The sequence below is a fragment of the Bos indicus x Bos taurus genome, chromosome 5 (assembly GCF_003369695.1).
Source record: "Bos indicus x Bos taurus breed Angus x Brahman F1 hybrid chromosome 5, Bos_hybrid_MaternalHap_v2.0, whole genome shotgun sequence".
NCBI classification, from domain to species: domain Eukaryota; kingdom Metazoa; phylum Chordata; class Mammalia; order Artiodactyla; family Bovidae; genus Bos; species Bos indicus x Bos taurus.
In genome coordinates this window covers 47,952,508-47,973,822 of record NC_040080.1, presented here as the reverse complement: position 1 = coordinate 47,973,822, position 21,315 = coordinate 47,952,508, and the positions used below count along the sequence as shown (strand labels likewise).

Below are 21,315 nucleotides of genomic sequence, written 5' to 3'. Positions count from 1 at the left end.
TTCCCATCTCTTTCAGAATTTTCCACAGTTTGTTATGACCCACACAGTCAAAGGCTTTGGCATAGTCAAGAAAGAAGAAGTAGATGTTTTTCTGGAACTCTCTTGCTTTTTTGATGATCCAGCAGATGTTGGCAATTTGATCTCTGGTTCCTCTGCCTTTTCTAAAACCAGCTTGAACATCTGGAAGTTCATGGTTCATGTATTGTTGAAGCCTGGCTTGGAGAATTTTGAGCATTACTTTACTAGCGTGTGAGATGAGTGCAACTGTGTGATAGTTTGAGCATTCTTTGGCATTGCTTTTCTTTGGGATTGGAATGAAAACTGCCCTTTTCCAGTCCTGTGGCCACTGCTGAGTTTTCCCAATTTGCTGGCATTTTGAATGCAACTTTCACAGCATCATCTTTTAGGATTTGAAATAGTTCAACTGGAAGTCCATCATTTCCACTAGCTTTGTTTGTAGTGATGCTTTCTAAGGCCCACTTGACTTCACATTTCAGGAGGTCTGGCTCTAGGTGAGTGATCACACCATCATGATTATCTGGGTCATGAAGATCTTTTCTGTATCTGGATCATCCAACCCCTATTTAATGCAATCTATCTGCCAGTCTAATAAAAGTCCATGGGCACAGTCACTCCATCAGCCAGAGCTGGACTAGAGAGCATGATGCTGGAAAGAGACCTTCAAGTTGATATCAACCCATCACTAAGCACAGCCAGATCTGAGTTCTCCACAACCCAGACCAACTTCTAGTTTCCCCTCTTTGGGGAATTGCACCACGTACCCTTAGGGACCACACTTACCCAGTCTCACTTCACATGCTTCAGGGAACTCTGGTCTAGAAATAGCCACAGAGCTCAGAGATGCCCTCATTCGCCTCCCCCAACCACAGTAATTGCTCTCCAGACCAAGAGGGACCAGCGGTAATCTAACCAGAGGTGATGCTGGAGAATTATGGGGGAGGAATCCCCCTCTTTCTACAAGGGACTGGTGAGAATAAATTGTTGGCCAAAGTTTTCACCGGAGAGGAAAAGCTATCCTGAAAAGAACTACAGCAGAGAAAAGTAGAGCAAAACAAAGTAGGGAGACAGAGCTACAAAAATATCATTGGAGCCCCTGGATCCAACCCTACCTGAAGCCGAATTTTTCCTTTGAACTTATTAGTTTCAGTAGTCACCAAATTCCCTCTTTGCCAAAATCATCTGGAGTTGGGTTTCTACCAATGAGCAGAAATCAAAATTGTACAGCTTCCCTCACACATCCAGAAAGGTCATGTGACACCTTGCAGGTTCCTGTTTTCCCACCCAAAGTCTCCCCTCACTGAAGCCCAGTCCACAACATGGAATTGCAGTTAAAACCTCCTGCTCTCAAGTCCAATCAGCCCAGGCCCCATCTTGACTGGCTTTGGGTCCCTGGGCATATCACCACAGCTGATCTTCCTAGACCTCCTCATTGGAACCCACCACACAGGATTATTGTGAAGGAGGAGTTAATATGCATTAAATCCTCACAACAATGCCAGGCATGTAGAAATGCTCAGAATATTACAGTGTATGTTGTTGTCATTATCATTATTGCTGCTATACCAGTGCTATACTCTTATACCAGTCTAGTCATCCTGTCAAAGTCAACGTTTCAATGTGTTAAACCTGTACCGGCACTAATGCTCTTGGCTTTCTTTCACAGGGTTTCTGCCATCATCCCTGGAGAATGCTTCCTTCTTCTTTTTTCTACTGCCAATACCAACTCACCATCCTCCCTCTGATCTCTTTACCAAAACTTAACCATCCACGGCCATGGCATAATCCATCACCCACAGCCAGGGCATAATCCACTCTATCTAGATGCTTAGGTGAAAGCTCTATCTGCCACTCCAAGGAGGTCTGGGGACAGGAAAGGGACAGGGGTGTGGTATTAGGCCCTTCCCTGACCTGAAGGGAAGAGTTTCAGCTCATTGATATTCAGCCAAGCAAATTCAGGGCAAATCTCAGAAAGTGAAGTGGAACTCCTAATTAAAAGGTAGCCTTGAGCTGTCAATACAATTATGCATAAAGGAAATGTTTAAAAACACTGTAGTGACTTTCTGGAGACAGATTTTCATTGGAGATGTGTGTGTGTGTGTGTATATATATATATATATACATACATTTTTTTTTTAAAGTCAAGTTTGGGGGTAAATATAAAGAAAGTAGGCTCTTCAATACTTCCATTCCTTCCCTTCCTAAAGCTTAGAAAAGCATCTCTGATACGCAGAGCGTCGCACTACATTAGAAACTCCTGGCTAGAAGGATGGTGCGTGCATCTCTTCTATGGATTTCAGGAAAGTGGCAGGGAGGAGTGTTTGTTGTTTGCTCAGGAAGGGCATCTCCTTTGCTGAACCTCTGTACTCAGCCCATCAGCATCACCACTCATCTTCTACAATCAGCCCACCTGATGGCTCTGACCACCCTATCTCCCAGCCCTGTGAGCTTGCCTCATCTTAAGGAGTTACCAGGTACAGCAATGCATAGCAATCACGTGTTAACCTATCTCCTCCATGACACTCTGAAGGTTCAAATCTGTTTTCACCAGATTCCCAGCACCTAGTTTAGCACAGATGTTAAACAGTTGCAAAATGTTGGCTGAACAGATAAGTGAATGAATAGATGGAAGAATGCATGAAACATTTGACTCCATAAACTGCATGAAGTAATCCCTGCAGGACCCAACCTTTTTCCCATTATCAACACAGTGATCAGCCTACAAGGCTGGTATCTGACATTTGTGTAACCTCCACTATACTGCTGCATCCAGAGGCACCTTATTTTTATCTTTGTATTTACCTTTTTCTCCTCCCATCACTGACTCCCTCCAGTTTCCTGTGTATGTGCATGCTAAGCAGCTTTAGTCATGTCTGACTCTTTGCAACCCTATGGACTGTAGCCCACCAGGCTACTCTGTCCATGGGATTTTCCAGGCATGGAGGAGGTTGCCATGCCCTCCTCCAGGGGATCTTCCTAACCCAGGAAAACGAAGCCATGTCTCTTATGTCTCCTGCATTGGCAGATGGGTTCTTTACCACTAGCACCACCTGGGAAGACCCAAACCTATACAAATCTTTCCCTGTGATGGGGCACCAATATTCCACTGTTCAAAAGAATGAGAAGTTGGGATTAGAAGACTTGGAGCTTGTTCCGAGGACTCCAGGGCAGCCAGTGTTCCTTCTTCCCTCCACCCCTCTCCCTGTGGAAAAGCTTCCTTCTTACCTTCAAAGCTTCCGGCAAACAGGTAAAGCCAGGTGATGGCTGGTATGCAGAGCAGAGTCAACGAAGCAGCCAGGAATTTCCGTCTCCCTCTGCAGACCCCCAGCATCCTCTCAGAAGTGGCAGTCCCTAATCCCAGCGCCGTGTCTCTGCCCCGAGCGTGGCGTCCTCAGCCTCCCTCATAATACTTTCTGGAAGGAAGAGCAAAGAGGAAGGGCTGAGTTCTTAGCATTGTCAATGGATGCAAATTGCAAAAGAGAAACATCCTGCAGATCCTGAGAGTGGTTCAGCTCATCTACAACTTCATCGCAAGAGATGATGCTGTAGTCTTGCAGTCTACCCAAACTGCAAGAGTTCTTTTTTTTTCTTTCCCTTGTTGTTTTTAATTAATTTATTTTTTAATTGAAGGATAATTGCTTTACAGAATTTCTTTGTTTTCTGTCAAATCTCAAAAAGAGTTCTTTACAAAATAAACAAATGCAGGATGAAATGAACTGTAACAGACACCCCCCACTTTGTTTCTCTCTCTCTCTCATGCATATATACACAGACAAGTACACAGGTGAGTTTTGAAGCCTGGACTAACACTTATTAAAAAGAGTACCTAGTAAACATCTTGTAAGTACCAAGCACTAAACAAGGGCTGCATTTTCAAAATTGACCAAAACAAGGGCTGGCTCTAAAAGCACAGTCTAACAAGAAAGACCAACATCAGGAACCCCAAGAATGTGATGACTGGGATTTTTTTTAATTTAAATTTATTTATTTTAATTAGAGGTTAATTACTTTACAATATTGTATTGGTTTTGCCATACATCAACATGAATCCACCACAGGTGTACACGTTCCCCATCTCCCCCCTCCCACCTCCCTCCCCATACCATCCCTCTGGGTCATCCCAGTGCACCAGCCCCAAGCATCCTGTATCCTGCATCAAACCTGGACTGGCGATTTGTTTCTTATATGATATTATACATGTTTCAATGCCATTCTTTCACAAACCAGTGAAGCTGATCCATCTGTGTTTGGTCAAGAAGGCAGAACAGTCCCCATGTTCCAGCAGAGAGAGATGCAGAAGGCCCATCAGGCTGATGAACAACACACTCAAAGGAAAGGAGACTGGAGAGGCCCCAAGATCATGGTCGGGAGGCTGCACCTCAGTCACTGTGGAAAACCTAGAAACATTCCACAGAGGCTGTCTTTACAGTTTTACCCCTTTCACAGGGAAGATGTCCAGAAAAGCATGAAACAATTCAAACAGGAACAGATTGGAGAGGAGAAGACAGACAACCTACAACCAGCCTGCAGAGGGACAATTGTAGACCACGCAGAAGGCTGGTAGAGAGAGGACCAAAGAAGAGGCAGAAGGTCAATTCAGATGGACTAGAGGGCCCAGGATCTTTCACCCAAGTACTTGACCAGGAAGGGACATGACTTATTTAAAAAAAAATGTAAAAACCAGCAGGTCATACAGTCTCATCTCCTCCCAAGTCCTAACACGGACATCACATACTGGCTGAAAGTGAAAAGTCCACATGGACACAGGGCAGACAGGCACAAAAGCCTGCAGATTCCTAAGGAAGGTATGGCCATGGAAGAGCTGATTTGAATGTTCCCTTAGATGTATCCCTTAAACCCTACGGGACAAAGGTCCGGTTGAAGTGTCTCCTTCCCCACCACCCTTGGTGCTTTCAGAAGGCAGGTGCCCCCTCCGACTCACCTCATATTCACTAAGACTTAGCCTACTGCCTGTCACCTGCAGGGCTTGCTGATTGTCTGTTGAACAAATAAACAAAATTGGATCCTAACCAAAGGCGACCCTCTCAAGCTTCAGGAGTCTTTGTTAGCCAAGTTGTTGGCAATGAACACCTAATGGAGTCAATCTCAGCTGTTAAGGCCAAGCTTTCTTCTGCAACCACTCTGATGGGATTTCCTGAATGGCTCTTTCTAAAAACAGATCAAAGACCACAGGGCTAGAGGGTGTGGATGAGGAAGTAAAACCTGAAAAAGCAAAATCTCTTTAAACAAGGAGAATGTTGACTTGAGAAGTCCCTCTTAGGGAAGTTTTACATTCTGAAGCACAGGAAACAAACCCTACATACAGACTGCTAGTCACTAAGAAGGGGGATGGCAGATATGCTGAGGATCTCTCAGGGAGAGGGAGTGTTGGCAGAGGCTATGCAGTTAGAAACATCTGGATGCAAATCTGGGTGCCACACCTGAAGAGCTGTGACCTTAGCAAGTCCCACTTCTCTGTGCATCGTGTGCTAAGTCACTTTAGTCATGTTCGACTCTTTCTGACCCTATGAACTATAGCCATCAGGCTCCTCTGGCCATGAGATTGATTCTCCAGGCAAGAATACTGGGGTGGGTTGCCATGCCCTCCTCCAGGGGATCTACCTGACCCAGGGATCAAATCTGTGTCTCTAACGTCTCCTGAATTAGCAGGCAGATTCTTCACCATTAGAGCCACGGGGGAAGCCCCCTCTTCTCTGGGGACACTTCATTTTTTTCCTCTTTAAGATAAGCAACGTCTTCTGTCAAGGAGGGTGGTTATGAGTCTTAAATGAGAATGCTCTAGAATAAGTGACTAGCAAAGTGATCAAGCACCTGGCAGAGGTGACCCTAACCCCCTTCCAAAATGCCAAAAAACAGCCTTACTTCTATTATTATCCCTTCACCGGCCACTCTCCCCCACCCCCAAAGAGCTTAGTTTAAAAAAATAGATCTCAATCAGTAGGTCTTGCCTGACATTCCACAGGGGTGTTTTAAACCTGAAAGACCTGCCTACTCAATTCTCCTTCAGGTGGGTGTCTTGTTTAGTTGCTCAGTCATGTCCGACTCTTTTGCGACCCCCTGGACTGCAGCCTGCCAGGCTCCTCTGTCCATGGGATTTCTCTGGCAAGAATACTGGAGTGGGTTGCCATTTTCTTCTCCAGGGGATCTTCCTGACCCAGGGATCGAACCCACGTCTCCTGCATCAGCAGGTGGATTCTTTACCACTGAGCCACCAGGGAAGTCCCCTTCAGGTGATACCATTATATTCAAATCACTTTTTTCTTTTTTTACAGTTCACTTAAGGTAAAGAAAACCAACAGTAAATAGCACTTATTATCTGTCAAACACTTTCCTATGTTTTTTACCTGTTTAACTCTTAAAATAACCTGAGGTAGGTATTAATACTATTTTTCCTCCCCATTTTATGGATGAGAATACTAAAATCCAGAAAGATGAATTAACTCGCCAAAGGTTACACACATCTGGGGCAGAGACACCTCAAGCTTTGCTCTCCTTAAATAATTCATTCTATCAACTCTGCTGGGGGGCATTTTCTTTCTGATCAAACCTAAATCCTTCATCTTGAATCTTATGATTATTTTCTTTCCCAGGGTCAAACATATCACCATTGTTTGCTCCCATTGCACACACACACACACAAAAAAAGGTTAAATAGACAAAAATATAATTGGAAAGCTATAGAAAAGTTGATACTTAGGGAAAAGATGGAACATATATGGAGCGGAACTCAAGTGGCATTAATATTTAAATAACATTTTTTAAGACTCTTTATAACACTTATTTTCGTCCTCTCCTCTCTCCATCTGCAGAAGTTAATTTCAACTGGCACAATTTGTACAAAGTTTTAGAACCAAGTCTAGGGTGGTTTGCATTTTATGATAACACTGGCATCTGAAATTAAACCCAGCAGGTAAAAAATATTCCTTCATGAATTTGACTTTTAAATGACACCTCTGTGCACTAAAAACACATTTTAAAGAAAAATCTCAATTTATATCAGAGGTTCCTCCAGGAAGTTAATACTGGAATCAACACAAGAAGAAGAAAGGAAGGGGAAAAACAGAGGTGGGCTGCAAATTACATCCCAAGCATATGCAAATATTCATGTATTAACTAGAAAACCAGTCTCTAAACTGTTCTTGCCTGGGGGAAGGGAGAAGGCCTCATTTATTAACCCAGGTGTCTAAGAGTCATCTTTAAATACCCCTCTCTCAAATCCAAATCCAATCTCTTGGCCAACACTCCTCCTAAGTATCTACTCCATTTGTCTTCTCCCATCTATCTTAACCAATTAAATTCAAATCTACAAAATACACTGTATGTGCCAGAAAAATGATCATGATCTGTTTAGCCACAAAAGTAGGATTCAAAGTTGAACATTAAATGTGATTGCAAGTATCCTTCATCCAATGTGATAAACTGTTTATAAATGTATAAATACTATCATAGCTATAGATATGAAAAAGGTATGTTTTGGAAGTTATCGCTGGGTATAGCATATGGGTAATTTCAACAAATACGAACACATATTTTTCCTAAATAGTATATAAGGAGCATGCATTGCTTTTATCATTTAAAAATATTTAAAAACTTAAATCACCATGACTTCTTGTTGTATTGCTTGTGATTCAAAATACCTCTGTGCTGACAGTGTAGTATGTATGTGTTACTCCTTCTTTGCATGCTAGGGGCAGTCAGTTAACATCTGTAGGATGCCAGTTGGGAATATACCCTCCATGGTTGGCTGGTTACCACTCAAAAGACCAGCCAGAGGTTTACATTCCAAACACTGCTGTGTTCAGCCATCTCTCATCAGCACAGGGGCTGTCCTTTCATTAGCATCAGATATTAGAAATGATTCTTCATGGGTGTTCAAGATGTGCAGATTTTCCAGAAACACTGCACATGAAGAGGGAATAAAAATCTAAGTAACCTTCAAAAAAAAAAAAAAAAAAAAATCTAAGGAATTCAATGGTCAAAATCCAAAGGAATCACTTAGGATCCAAAAACTGATCCTACAGACATGTAGCAGATAAGGGCCACTAATTTGCCTCACTAAAAGATTGACCAAATCCTGAGAGTCAAGCATTGTCACCCCTATAGCAAGTAGGCAAAGAATTGTCTTTCACTGAGCTTATAATATAGGTCCTATAGCAGAGAGGAAGCCAGGTGGCTCAGTGGTGTAGAATCTGTCTGCCAATGCAGGAGGTGCAGGTTCCATCTCTGGGTCGGGAAGACTCCCTGGAATAGGAAATGGCAACCCACTCCAGTATTCTCGCCTGGGAAATCCCACAGACAGAGGGCTACAATCCAGGGATTTGCAAAGAGTTGGATATGACTGAGCACACATACACCCACCCCACCCCAACCCCTCCCCCCCCCCCCCCACAGCAGATAGATAGCCGACTGATGTTAGCTTGGCTATTACCATTATTCATACTATTGCTGGTATGACACCCTTATCTCATGTCTATACCCAAGCCATCCTCTCATACACAGCCCCAGAACCTGCAATGTCCTTCCTCCTCTGCTGAACCTCAGGAGGAATTTCAAGTCATTGCTGTTCTTTGGAACCTCTCCAGCAAGTCCAGGCTTGATGGCATTCCTTCCTTTTTTTCCTAAATCCCAATAGGTGTCAAAAGCACATTTCCTGATCACATAATTGTTTTCTAGTCACTTCCTGTGCATTAATCTCTCTGCATCAGATCAAAACCCCTAAGGGCAAAGAATCCCAGTCTTCTACCAGTAACTAAGACAGAAGTTTATACTTAGCCATCTCAACTCAAAGTGTGGTTCCTGAACCAGCAGTAACAGTAGAAATGCAGAATCTCAGCCCCTATCCCAGCCCTACTAAGTCAGAATCTGCATTTTAACAAGATCCAAGGTGATTCAAGCACACCTTACTGTTTAAGATGCCTGTACCCAAGCACTTAGTAAATAACTAGTTAATACCCAAAGCTGGCCTCCCACTGAAACCAAGCAGGACTCTGTGGGGCTCCTGGGCACAGAAGCCTTTCCGTTTCTCCCATTTCTAGCTTGTAGGGAACAGATTCCAGTCTCCCTGAGCTTCCCTGAGTTTCAAAGAGCAAATCTGAACAACTGCTAATCACGGAAGGGAGACAAGAAAGAAGCAGTCAAGAAATAAGACTGCAGCCTTGGGGCAGGGTCCTTGTTCCACCTCAAGGGATACACATAACTATATCTGAGTTCTTTACAGAACCAAAACTCCCAACAAAAGTTCATTATACACATGTGCTCAATAGTGCCAACTCTTTGTGACCCCATGGACTGCAGCCCACCAGGCTCCTCTGTCCATAGAATTTTCCAGGCAAGAATACTGAAGTGGATGGGCCTTTCCTTCTCCACGGGATCTTCCCAACCCAGAGAATAAACCCAGGTCTCTTGCATGGGCAGGCAGATTCTTTACCACTGAGCCAATGGTAGGTATTAGCATTCTTCATCCATGAACCAGAGACACTCATCAGGAGACCACGTGAGGCCAGATTAAAGGAGTGCAGGCCTTATACACACTCTGCTCCTATTAGCAACTCTGCCTTTGAACCACTGCTGTAGAACTCCTCACCAAATCCCTCTGGGTTGGGACACAATGTTTTGATATGCATGAGCCCACTGTGTGTCATCCTTTGGCTGGCAAAGCAATAAAGCTATTCTTTTCCATGGCACACCAAACTCTGTCTCTGAGATTTGATTCAGCACCAGTGCACAGAGGCCGGGTTTTCAGCATCACCACCTCGCCTAACCTAGAGAAGGAAAAATGGCAACCCACTCCAGTATTCTCGCCTAGGAAAATGTCATGGACAGAGGACCCTAGCAGGTTATAGTCCATGGAGTTGCAAAGAGTCTAATGCAACTGAGCATGTACATATCTCTCTCTTACCCCTCACCTTACCCTACAGGGACCAGCCAGTGCAGAAGACAGCACCATTTACTTCCTGGACTTCTTTGACTGCATATTTACTACAACAGTTCTCTGGCAGTTGGAAGCAGGTTTCTAGAAGGAAAAGTGTCTAATTAAAAAGAAGCATCTTAAGGACTAACGGTAGCTCTGATGACCCATCCTCTGTGTGTGTGTGCGAAGTCACTTTAATTGTGTCCAACTCCTTGCAATCTTATGGACTGTAGCCCACCAGGCTCCACTTTCCCTGGTATTTTCCAGGCAAGAAAATTGGAGTGGGTTGCCATTTCTTTCTCCAGGGCATCTACCTGACCCAAGGATTGAACCTGCATCTCTTGAGTTGCCAGCATTGGCAGGTAGATTCTTTACCACTAATGCCATCAGGACCCATCCTGACCTTCCATCAAAACTCTTCTTACACATTTGAATAATGACTGAACAGCACCGACATCACCCACAGAGGCATCACTTCAGCCATCTCACAGAAGGGGAAGACTAAGAGAGGCTAAGGGTGCTGAATTAGTTACTGGAAACCCTGGAACTCAAATTCTAGTATTTTCTGGAAAAACAGAAAATCAGTTCTTTGCTACAGGACACACCAGTGATGACCAATCTGTCCCTCCCCAGTCAGAGCGGATACCTCAAAGGGGCAAGCACCTTGTCCATTTGGTCACTCCTGTTTTCTTTGTTGTCAGCACTGTATCTGGCATATAAAAAGGTGATCAATAATTATGTATTGAGTGGGTCAAGGTATGAATATTTCAGGCACAGCCAGCAGCCTCCCTGGATGTTCATTATCATACAAACGACTCTTGTCACACAACCTCCAACCCACTCCTTCCTCCCCAATCCAACATGGAATCCTGCGGAACTCCTATTATGTGAGCAACAAATTCTGCTTTATCCTCAACTTCCCCTTGCTTCATTCTACCTCCAGCTCTTGAGTGAAGGCAACAGCTGTCCCCTAGACCACTGCTTTCCCAGGAGAAAAGCCTTTCCCCTACTCTTTCAAGGCAAATACACATCAACTAGGGAGAAAAAACAAAAGCACAACATAAAAGTTAAGAATTATGTTTTATTTGGTGGACTTTCTGAATATTTCAGGCCCTGGAGGCAGTCTCTCAGATGGCTCTGAGGGACTGCTCTTGAAGAGGTAAGGGAGGAGCCAGGATGTATAGAAGTTTTGCAACAACAACAACAACAACAAAAAAAAAACAGGTAATTGAAACATCAAAAGATTGCTGTTAATTAAAGAAAACCAGACATCTCAAATTAATGAATATAGTGCTTTTCCATGTATGGGAAGATACAAGGGTCTGGGCTCCCTGAAATCATTCCTTTGATAAGCATCTTAGCTATCTGAGGCCAGGATCCTGTTCCTGCCCATTCGAGTCCCCTCAGGGTGCACAGCTGGGGGCGGCTGCAGTAGCTGAGGGTTTGATGGCCCCAACATTCTAAGTTTACTGATATGGCAGGTGGCATTCCGAGTCCACATACCTAAGGGCTAGGAATTTGGTCTTGTGAAATGAAATATTTCCTGCCATATAGGTGGGCAAAAAAAAAAAAAAAGTCACAGCTATCAGCAATTTCTGGTCTCCTAATGTGAATGAGGGCTCCCAAAAGAGAACACAATGCCTGAAATCCAGCAGATGCCCCCACCCCTTTCCCCATGGAGGTTGCTGAGGATGTGGGGGTGGGTGGGGGTGAGAAGCAAGCAGCAGCCATCCACCACACCTGTCACCCCTTACAGTGACGGGAAACAGGATTTGGCCCCAGACAGCTGAGGTGCATATGAAAGGAATGAATTCGGTGAGCCCAGAGGCTTGCATTTTCCATACATAGAACACTAAATTCCGTGGCTTGAATCTGGTTTTCCTCACTACTTAACAAAAATCTTTGATGTTCAGACTGCCTGCCCCCTTTATGGAAACTAGTATGTAGCTTGACTCCCTCTCCTGACTCCTCGGAGCAGTTTTCTCAGAGCTACTGAGATACTGTCTCCCGGTCCTGAAGTCCTTAACATTCCCACCAAATAAAATAACTCTAATTTCAGGTTGTGACTAATTTTTAGTGCACAGTCTCCACCCTCCTGGTTTCCAGCTGTCACTACAGAATCGTATTGCCCCTCCCTCGAAGGAAGATCACTGTTCCTTGGTGACCCCCATGGTTCTCTCTGTCCTTGTCAGTCATTTGGCAAGTCCTAGTCACACTTCTCTCCGGTACTCTTGCCTAGAAAATACCATGGATGGAGGAGCCTGATAGGCTGCAGTCCATGGGGTCGCTAGAGTCGGACACGATTGAGCGACTTCACTTTCACTTTTCACTTTCATGCATTGGAGAAGGAAATGGCAACCCACTCCAGTGTTCTTGCCTGGAGAATCCCAGGGACCGCAGAGCCTGGTGGGCTGCCGTCTGTGGGGTCGCACAGAGTCGGACACGACTGACGCAACTTAGCAGCAGCAGCAGCAGCAGCACTCACACTTCTCCTTGGAAGAAAAGCTATGACCAACCTAGACAGCACGTTAAAAAGAAGAGACATTACTTTGCCAACAAAGGTCTGTCTAGTCAAAGCTACGGTTTTTCCAGTAGTTATGTATGGATGTGAGAGCTGGACCATAAAGAAAGCTGAGCGCCAAAGAATTGATGCTTTTGAACTGTGGTATTGGAGAAGACTCTTGAGAGTCCCTTGGACTGCAAGGAGATCAAATCAGTCAATCCTAAAGGAAATCAGTTCTGAATATTAATTGGAAGGACTGATGCTGAAGCTGAAGCTCCAATACTTTGGCCACCTGATGCGAAGAACTGACTCATTGGAAAAGACTGTGATGCTGGGAAAAATTGAAGGCAGGAGGAGAAGGGGACAACAGAGGATGAGATAGTTGGATGGCATCACCGACTCGATGGACATGCATTTAAGCAAGCTCCAGGAGTTGGTGATGGACAGGGAAGCCTGGCATGCTGAAGTCCATGGGGTAGTGAAGAGCTGGACAAGACTGAGTGACTGAACTGACTGATAGCCAATTAACAATACTGTGATAGTTTCAGGTAAACAGCAAAGGGACTCATCCATACATACTATGTATACATTCTCCCCCAAACTTCCCTCCCATCCAGGCTATATCCAGAGTTCCACGTGCTATACAATAGGTTCCTATTGGTTATCCATTTAAAAAATAGTAGTATGTACATGTCCATCCCAGATTCCTTAACTATCCTGTCCTTTGAGATAATTAATTTATACATTCCTTTTCTCCCCAGATGTCTTCTTTTCTGAATGGTAAATTCCAGGAGGTATTCCTTGAATGAATGGTCAAAGGTGCCAGGAGAGCCTAGGCGAGCACGCACCTTGCTGTCACTCTAGTATTGTCCCCAAATCCCTTTTAAACAAAAGCCTGCCAGTCAGTGGTCTGACCATATGCCATCTGTAATATGAGAAACAAAATTCTCACAGTATCTCAATTAGGGCCTTGCGGTAATGGTGTGCCCTTCAGAAATCCTTTGTGATGTCTGTGGCTGCTTGCAAACTTCACCTTGGCAACTTCCTCTCCTTTCTCTGCCCCTGGAGGAAGAGCACACAAGAGGCACTGGGCCTAGAGCATCCCCCTCCTGAAAGTTATCAGCAGTCACTTTCCTCCTCCATCTCCTTTCTGTGTATCAGGCCCCAAAGCCTCAGTCTCCTGTAGATGACCCTTTGGCCTATCAAACTGGCACTCTTGATCTCTTTTTTCATTTAGAAAATGACATTTGGCCTTGGAGGCACTGTGTAAAGATTGGTCATGTGAACTGCAAGAGTAATAGCCACATGCAATATGCTTTGAAACAAACGCTGACAACGTGGAGTTCACTGTGATTTAAGGTCTCAAAGGGTCCATCCCCACCAGCTTACTTTGTCTTTATCCCACTGCAGAGTCAATTCTCCTGCTGTGGGAAAATAGGTTCTTCTGCCCTTGGAACAACTGCTATGGCCCACATCAAGGGCGGAGCCCTTCCTAGGGTCATGACCTCAGTAGTTAACCACCCATCTTTCTAAAACTCTGCAGTTAGGACATGCTACCTACAGCCTGAGAGTTTTGACCATTTTGCTTCTAATTATGTTAAAATACAACCCCAAGGCACAGCATGATTTCATACAGACCTCATGGCATTTACAGAGGAATGGGAGTCAGGACCTGGGCTCTTCCCATTGGCTTCAGGATCTCAGAAAGTCATTCAATACCTTGAGACCATCCATCTCTTTGTCTGAAAACCCATGGCAAATATCAAGTATTAAGGGTTGATGCAAGGATCAAAGGACAGCAAATGAATTCCAAATACATTTACACAACAACATAAGATGCTATGTATTAATAGTAGTAATAACATTAAAATGAATTAGTTGACTTTTAGCTGCTTGATCAAATTCTAAAGATAGTATAGAGAGTACCGCCTCCTTGCTGTGACATCCACAAAGTGTGCAGAAGGGCGTCTGAGTTCATCTGGGCTGCCACAGCAAAAATATCATACATTGGTGACATACACATCAAGCACTTATTTCTCACAGTTCTGGAGACTAAGAAGCCCAAGATCAAGGTACGAGTAGGTTCAGTGTCCGGTGAGGATGGTGTCTGGTGCATCCTGGTTTGTAGGTGGCCACCTTCTCCTTGTGCCCTCAAATGGAAAAGGTGAGGGAGTTCCCTGGGATCTCTTTTATAAGAACACTGACCCCATTCATGGGAGTTCTACACTCATGACCTAATCACCTCCCAAAGCCATCACACTGAGGCATTAGGATTCAACACACAGATTGTATATGTGTGTGTGTGTGTGTGTGTGTGCATGTGTGCACGTGCTCAGTCACTCAGTCGTGTCAGACTCTGCAATTCCATGCACTGTAGCCTGCAGGGTCCTCTGTCCGTGGGATTTCCCAGCAAGAATACTGGAGTGGGTTGCCATTTCCTTCTCCAGGGAATCTTCCTGACCCAGGGGTCAAAACCTCATCTCTTGCATCTCCTGCATTGGCAGGCAGATTCTTTACTACTGTACCACCTACAGGTTTTAGGGGGACACAAACACTCAATCCATACAAAGGAGAGAGGATGAATAAACAAGACTGTGCCATGCTCTGCTTCAAGGTGGCACATATCAGAAGAGGGAGTACCATACAAGGGAAAGAACATCCTAACGTGTGTGTGTGCCAAATCGCTTCAGTCATGTCTGACTCTTTGTGACCCCATGGACTGTAGCCCACCAGGCTCCTCTGTCCATGGGATTCTCCAGGCAAGAATCCTGGAGTGGGTTGTTAAGCCCTCCTCCAGGGGATCTTCCCGACCTAGGGATCGAATCAGCATCTCTTACATCTCCTGTGTTGGCAGGTGAGTTCTTTATAACTAGCACCACCTGAGAAGCCCATCCTAACATCCACTAGGAGGGAAGAAAATAAACTGTGCTAAATAACCACATTACTCAATACATCACTGCTGTTTATAAAGGGACTACTTCTGTACTTTAAAAAGGGACTACCTCATGAAACAAATTCTATTTCAGTACTTAGTACCTGGAAATGATTCTCCTATGAGGAACCAATATGCTTCCCTGGACAAGACAATAGCAGCTCTTATAAAACTCATCCTATTTTCCATAGCTACTTTTTGAAAGGCAGAAGTAAATAAGGTAAGTTAAGGCACTTCCCTGGTAGGTCAGTTGTTAACACGTTGCCTTCTGGTACAGGAGGTGTGGGTTCAAGTCCTGCTTGGGGAGTTAAGACTCCACATTTGTTTGGACTCAGAGGCTCAGCTGTGTCCAACTTTTTGAAAACGCATGGACTGTAGCCCACAAGACTCCTCTGTCCATGGGATTTTCGAACCAAGAATACTGGAGTGGGTTGCATGTCCTCCTACAGGGGATATTCCCAACAAAGGGATCGAACCCACAACTCTTACATCTCCTGCATTGGCAGGAAAATTCTTTACCACTAGTGCTACCTGGGAACCCAAAGGGGCCAAAAAACTAAAACATAAAATGGAAGCAATATTTTAACAAATTCAATAAATACCTTTAAAATGGTCCACATTAAAAAAATTTTTTAAAAAGGGAAGTTAGTTTTAATAATATATTTTGTTCAATTTAGCATGTCTAAGTGAACTGAAGTGTTAGTCGCTCAGTCGTGTCCAACTCTTTGCAACCCCATGGACTGTAGTCTGCCAGGATTCTCTGTCCACGGGATTTTCCGGGCAAGAATACTGGAGAGGATTGCTATACTATTCTCCATTCAGTAAAGTTCAGTTGCTCAGTCGTGTCTGACTCTTTGTGACCCCATGAATCGCAGCATGCCAGGCCTCCCTGTCCATCACCAACTCCCAGAGTTCACTCAAACTCACGTCCATCGAGTCAGTGATGCCATCCAGCCATCTCATCCTCTGTCGTCCCCTTCTCCTCCTGCCCCCAATCCATCCCAGCATCAGGGTCTTTTCCAATGAGTCAACTCTTTGCAAGAGGTGGCCAAAGTACTGGAGTTTCAGCTTTAGCATCATTCCTTCCAAAGAAAGCCCAGGGCTGATCTCCTTTTAGATGGATCGGTTGGATCTCCTTGCAGTCCAAGGGACTCTCAAGAGTCTTCTCCAATGCCACAGTTCAAAAGTATCACTTCTTCGGCGCTCAGCTTTCTTCACAGTCCAACTCTCACATCCATACATAACTACTGGAAAAACCATAGCCTTGACTAGACGGACCTTTGTTGGCAAAGTAATGTCTCTGCTTTTCAATATGCTATCTAGGTGGGTCATAACTTTCCTTCCAAGGAATAAGCATCTTTTAATTTCATTGCTGCAATCACCATCTGCAGTGATTTTGGAGCCCCCCAAAATAAAGTCTGACACTGTTTCCACTGTTTCCCCATCTATTTCCCATGAAGTGATGGGACCAGATGCCATGATCTTCGTTTTCTGAATGTTGAGCTTTAAGCCAACTTTTTCACTCTCTCCTTCAAGGGCTCCTTATATTAACAGCCTATCTCCATCTGAACTATCCACACTTCAGGTGCTAGAGAGCCATGATGTTAGACAGTACAAAGTTTAAATATCTTCCAGGCCTTCACACCATCCTGTTTAGGGAAGTAAGTTTGGCTGTGGGCTTAAGAATGGACTTGAGGCAGACAGCCCAGGTGAGTCTGTAGTAATACAGTTTGATTAACAGTAGTCTGAGCTGGTGGTGGCAGAACTAGAGAGAACTGGATTTAACTGAGGTGGGAGTGCTTGGGAAAGAAGACAATGTTCATTGCACAAATAGGATGCCAGGTATCCCACTGACACTCCCCGACAGCCTTGGTTCACTCAGGCTTCACAATCAATCTGTGAGAGTCCCCATTACAGATAAGGGTATCAGGGCTCAGAAGGTTCAGTAACGCAGGTCACACAGCTGGGAAGAGGGGCACTGGATTCGCCCCAAGACTTTTGACTTCAGATTCAATGTGTTTTCCTCAGGATGACTTTAAAGGCCTCTGAGGTCTGAATCCTGCTAACTAAGTCACTGCAGGTCCACCATAACCACAACTTCCAGTACAGTCCCACCAGGTAAATGAGGGGCACCATGTCCTTCATACTTCCCTGCCTTTCCACCAGCTGCTTCCTGTTCCTATTAGACTACCTCCTGCTTATCAACATGGTAAGCCTCTAAAACAAGTAGTTCCCTACTGGGGGTGATTTTGCTCTATACATAGGGACATTTAGCAATGTCTAAGGGACACTTTGTTCGTAGTGGTGCTTTCTAAGGCCCACTTGACTTCACATTCCAGGATGTCTGGCTCTAGGTCAGTGATCACACCATCGTGATTATCTTGGTCGTGAAGATCTTTTTTGTACAGTTCTTCAGTGTATTCTTGCCACCTCGTCTTAATATCTTCTGCTTCTGTTAGGTCCATACCATTTCTGTCCTTTATCAAGCCCATCTTTGCATGAAATGTTCCCTCGGTATCTCTAATTTTCTTGAAGAGATCTCTAGTCTTTCCCATTCTGTTGTTTTCCTCTATTTCTTTGCATTGATCACTGAGGAAGCCTTTCTTATCTCTTCTTGCTATTCTTTGGAACTCTGCATTCAGATGCTTATATCTTTCCTTTTCTCCTTTGCTTTTCACTTCTCTTCTTATCACAGCTATTTGTAAGAACTCCCCAGACAGCCATTTTGCTTTTTGCATTTCTTTTCCATGGGGATAGTCTTGATCCTTGTCTCCTGTACAAAGTCACAAACCTCCTTCCATAGTTCATCAGGCACTCTATCAGATCTAGTCCCTTAAATCTATTTCTCACTTCCACTGTATAATCATAAGGGATTTGATTTACATCATACCTGAATGGTCTAGTGCCCTACTCACTTTGCCAACAAAGGTCCATCTAGTCAAGGCTATGTTTTTTTCCAGTAGTCATGCATGGATGTGAGAGCTGGACTGTGAAGAAAGCTGAGTGCTGAAGAATTGATGCTTTTGAACTGTGGTGATGGAGAAGACTCTTGAGAGTCCCTTGGACTGCAAGGAGATCCAACCAGTCCATTCTGAAGGAGATCGGCCCTGGGTGTTCTTTGGAAGGAATGATGCTAAAGCTGAAACTCCAGTACTTTGCCACCTCATGCAAAGAGTTGACTCATTGGAAAAAGACTCTGATGCTGGAAGGGATTGGGGGCAGGAGGAGAAGGGGACGACAGAGGATGAGATGGCTGGATGGCATCACTGACTCGATGGACGTGAGTTTGAGTGAACTCTGGGAGTTGGTGATGTACAGGGAGGCCTGGCATGCTGCAATTCATGGGGTCACAAAGAGTAGGACACCACTGAGCAACTGAACTGAACTGAACTGAAGGGACACTTTTGATCAAGACAGGAGAGAATGGGGTACCAATCTTCCCAGTGAATTTGAGGTTCTTGTTTCATTAGGAAAGAATTTGAATTTGGAGATGAAGTGATAGGTAAGAAGTGGATCTGTTAGAGAGAAACATACTCCATAGACAGAGTGTGGGCCATCTCAGAAGGATAGAGAGAGCCTTGAAATATGGCCTGGTTAGTTTTTACTGGCTGGGTAGTTTCATAGGCTACTGAGTGGGAGGATTATTCCAATTATTTGGGGGAAGAGACAGGGATTTCCAGGATTTGGGCCACCACCCACATTTTTACATTTTATGGTCAGTCCCAGAACTATCTTGGCACTGGTGGGTGTGTCATTTAGATGTTGCTAATGTATAACATCAGCATATAATGAGGCTTAAGGTCTACTGGAAGTGAAATCTTCCACCATCTTGGACCCATTGATTCTAACCAGTCTTTGTCATGTCCTATGGCTATGCCATTCTTTTAAAGGTTGTGTCCTGCCCCCTTCCCTCCTGTTTTACTAACATTTAGTGGGTAGAGGTCAGCGATGCTAGTAAGCATCTTACAAAGCACAGGACAGCCCCCAAACAGTTATAAAGCCCAAAATAACAAAGGGCTGAAACCCTTTGTTGCCTTTGGGGAACCCAGGTTGAAGGCACCACCTCTTCAGGGGGGACCTGTCCATCCCATATTAAAGGGCTCAGTGCATGTTTCCAAGGGGCAGTTGCCAGGAAGAACTACAAATTCACAGTGGTCATCTTCTCCTCCAGTCACCTCCTGTGGCCTGGGAAAGCAAAATACATTGATCTCCATTCCAGGTACTTTTCCTAATTTCCTCCCCTTCTATTACACCATCCAACCTGGATTCTGCTTTTTAAGGACAGGAACTCAAGTTTAATAGAGACATCCACAGGCAGGCATTGTGAATATCACTTCTAACGTAGAGCTCTCTCTGGGGTGACACAGGTGGAGAAGCAGAAAGGGGGAAAAGAATTGTGAAGCAATCAAAAATTTCCACCTACAATATTAATCTCTTTGAACAATGCATTGCCAAAGAGATCTTGAATGCAAATTGATCTTTCCTGAGGATATACACTTTTCCTGGGGTCAGACTCTAGCTCCACGAAGGCTGATTTTCATGTTTTTCTTCTGAATGTTAAATCAGCTCTTAATCACATCCACAAGGCTACCCGTGAAGCCACCCATCGGAGTGTTTTGGTCTTCATTCTTTTGATATCCATTCTGGAAAGGGATGACTTAGGCAGGCCTGCCTCACATTTTCATTCTGCTTAAGCAAACACTCACAAGCATTTAACAAGGGCCGATACTGCAAAATGCACTCTAGTCCTCCCGACTGTTGGAGGATTACGTGTCTAACTTGCCGAGTCTATTTTTTCCTCCGCGTGCAGAGACCGATGGAGATTTTATGCAAATAACTCTTGTGGCAAATGAAAATGAAGGCAGTGATTTCTTTACTTTTCCTCTACTCTCTGCCATTCATCCATTGCACACAGGCCATGTTTACTGGGCCCATGCTCTACTCTGGGCCCAGGGCTTGGGGCTAGGGATACAGAAGTGACTCTGACAGCTGTCCTTTACCCCATCCCTGCCTTGAGGATCCCCTGTGAGAATGCAGCAAACAGACAGACATAGATGCCATGAACATGAACACAGACAGGGCCAGGGAAGGAAGGATTCTCAGGAGAAAAACATTTGACTGGAGCCAAAGAGGATGCCACAATGTCAAAAGGCTGGTGAAGAGACAGCAGTCATCCTAGAAGATGAGGGAACCACGGGAAAAGTGAAAGGGCATGCCTGGGGCAGTGGACGGCAGCCAATCACTCCTTTGGGTGAGCAGAACACAGAGCCATCACATGACAAGGTTGATGGGTGGAGGGAGTAAGATTGAGATGGCCTTGACTTGCAAGTGAAGAAGACATCAACTTCATTCCATGTCTCCTGGAGAGATTCCTAAGTATCTGTGCTTGAGGAAGCCAACAACTCTGCAAGTAGTGTCAGGACAGGGTTTGTGCCAAAGAAAGTGCAACCCAGAGGCTAACCTGATGGCTGGGGACCAAGCCAAGAGCCATGTCCTTGATTTGGGGACATGCTCCACAGGTGGATACAATGAACTGAATGTATCTCCTGAGGTTTAATATATTGAAATTCTAATCAGTACTGGTCCACACGGCCTGCTAAGAATTGGGCTGCACAGTAAGAGGTGAGTGCCAGGCAAGCAAGTGAAGTTTCATCTACTGCTCCCCACTGCTCACATTACTTGCCTAGAAATCCAAGCTCTTGGTGTGAGTAGGGCATGCTCTCTCTGAAGACACTTAGGGGAAGACCCATTCCAGATCTCTCTCTGAGCTTCTGGTGGTTCCTCAGCTAGGGTAGCACAGCTCTGGCCTTTACATGGATGGGGGCCCACCCTCATCGAGTATGATCTCATTCCAGCTACTGACATCAATGACATCTTAACATATATGGAGGTCCTGGGGGCTGAGACTCCAGCATATAAATTTTGCGGGGA

General features: G+C 44.6%; 1 protein-coding gene across 3 annotated transcripts in view; it reads right to left on the bottom strand.

Moving 5' to 3' along the window:
• The window catches only part of LARGE1 (LARGE xylosyl- and glucuronyltransferase 1), a 609,285-nt gene that overhangs the window by 451,167 nt on the left and 136,803 nt on the right, over positions 1 to 21,315 (bottom strand). For all 3 annotated transcript variants that reach the window (XM_027541848.1, XM_027541849.1, XM_027541850.1), the window contains exon 2: positions 3,244 to 3,431. In XM_027541848.1, the coding sequence (XP_027397649.1) occupies positions 3,244 to 3,349 (106 nt within the window). In that variant the 5' untranslated portion in view covers positions 3,350 to 3,431. The remainder of the gene's footprint in view (positions 1 to 3,243; positions 3,432 to 21,315) is intronic.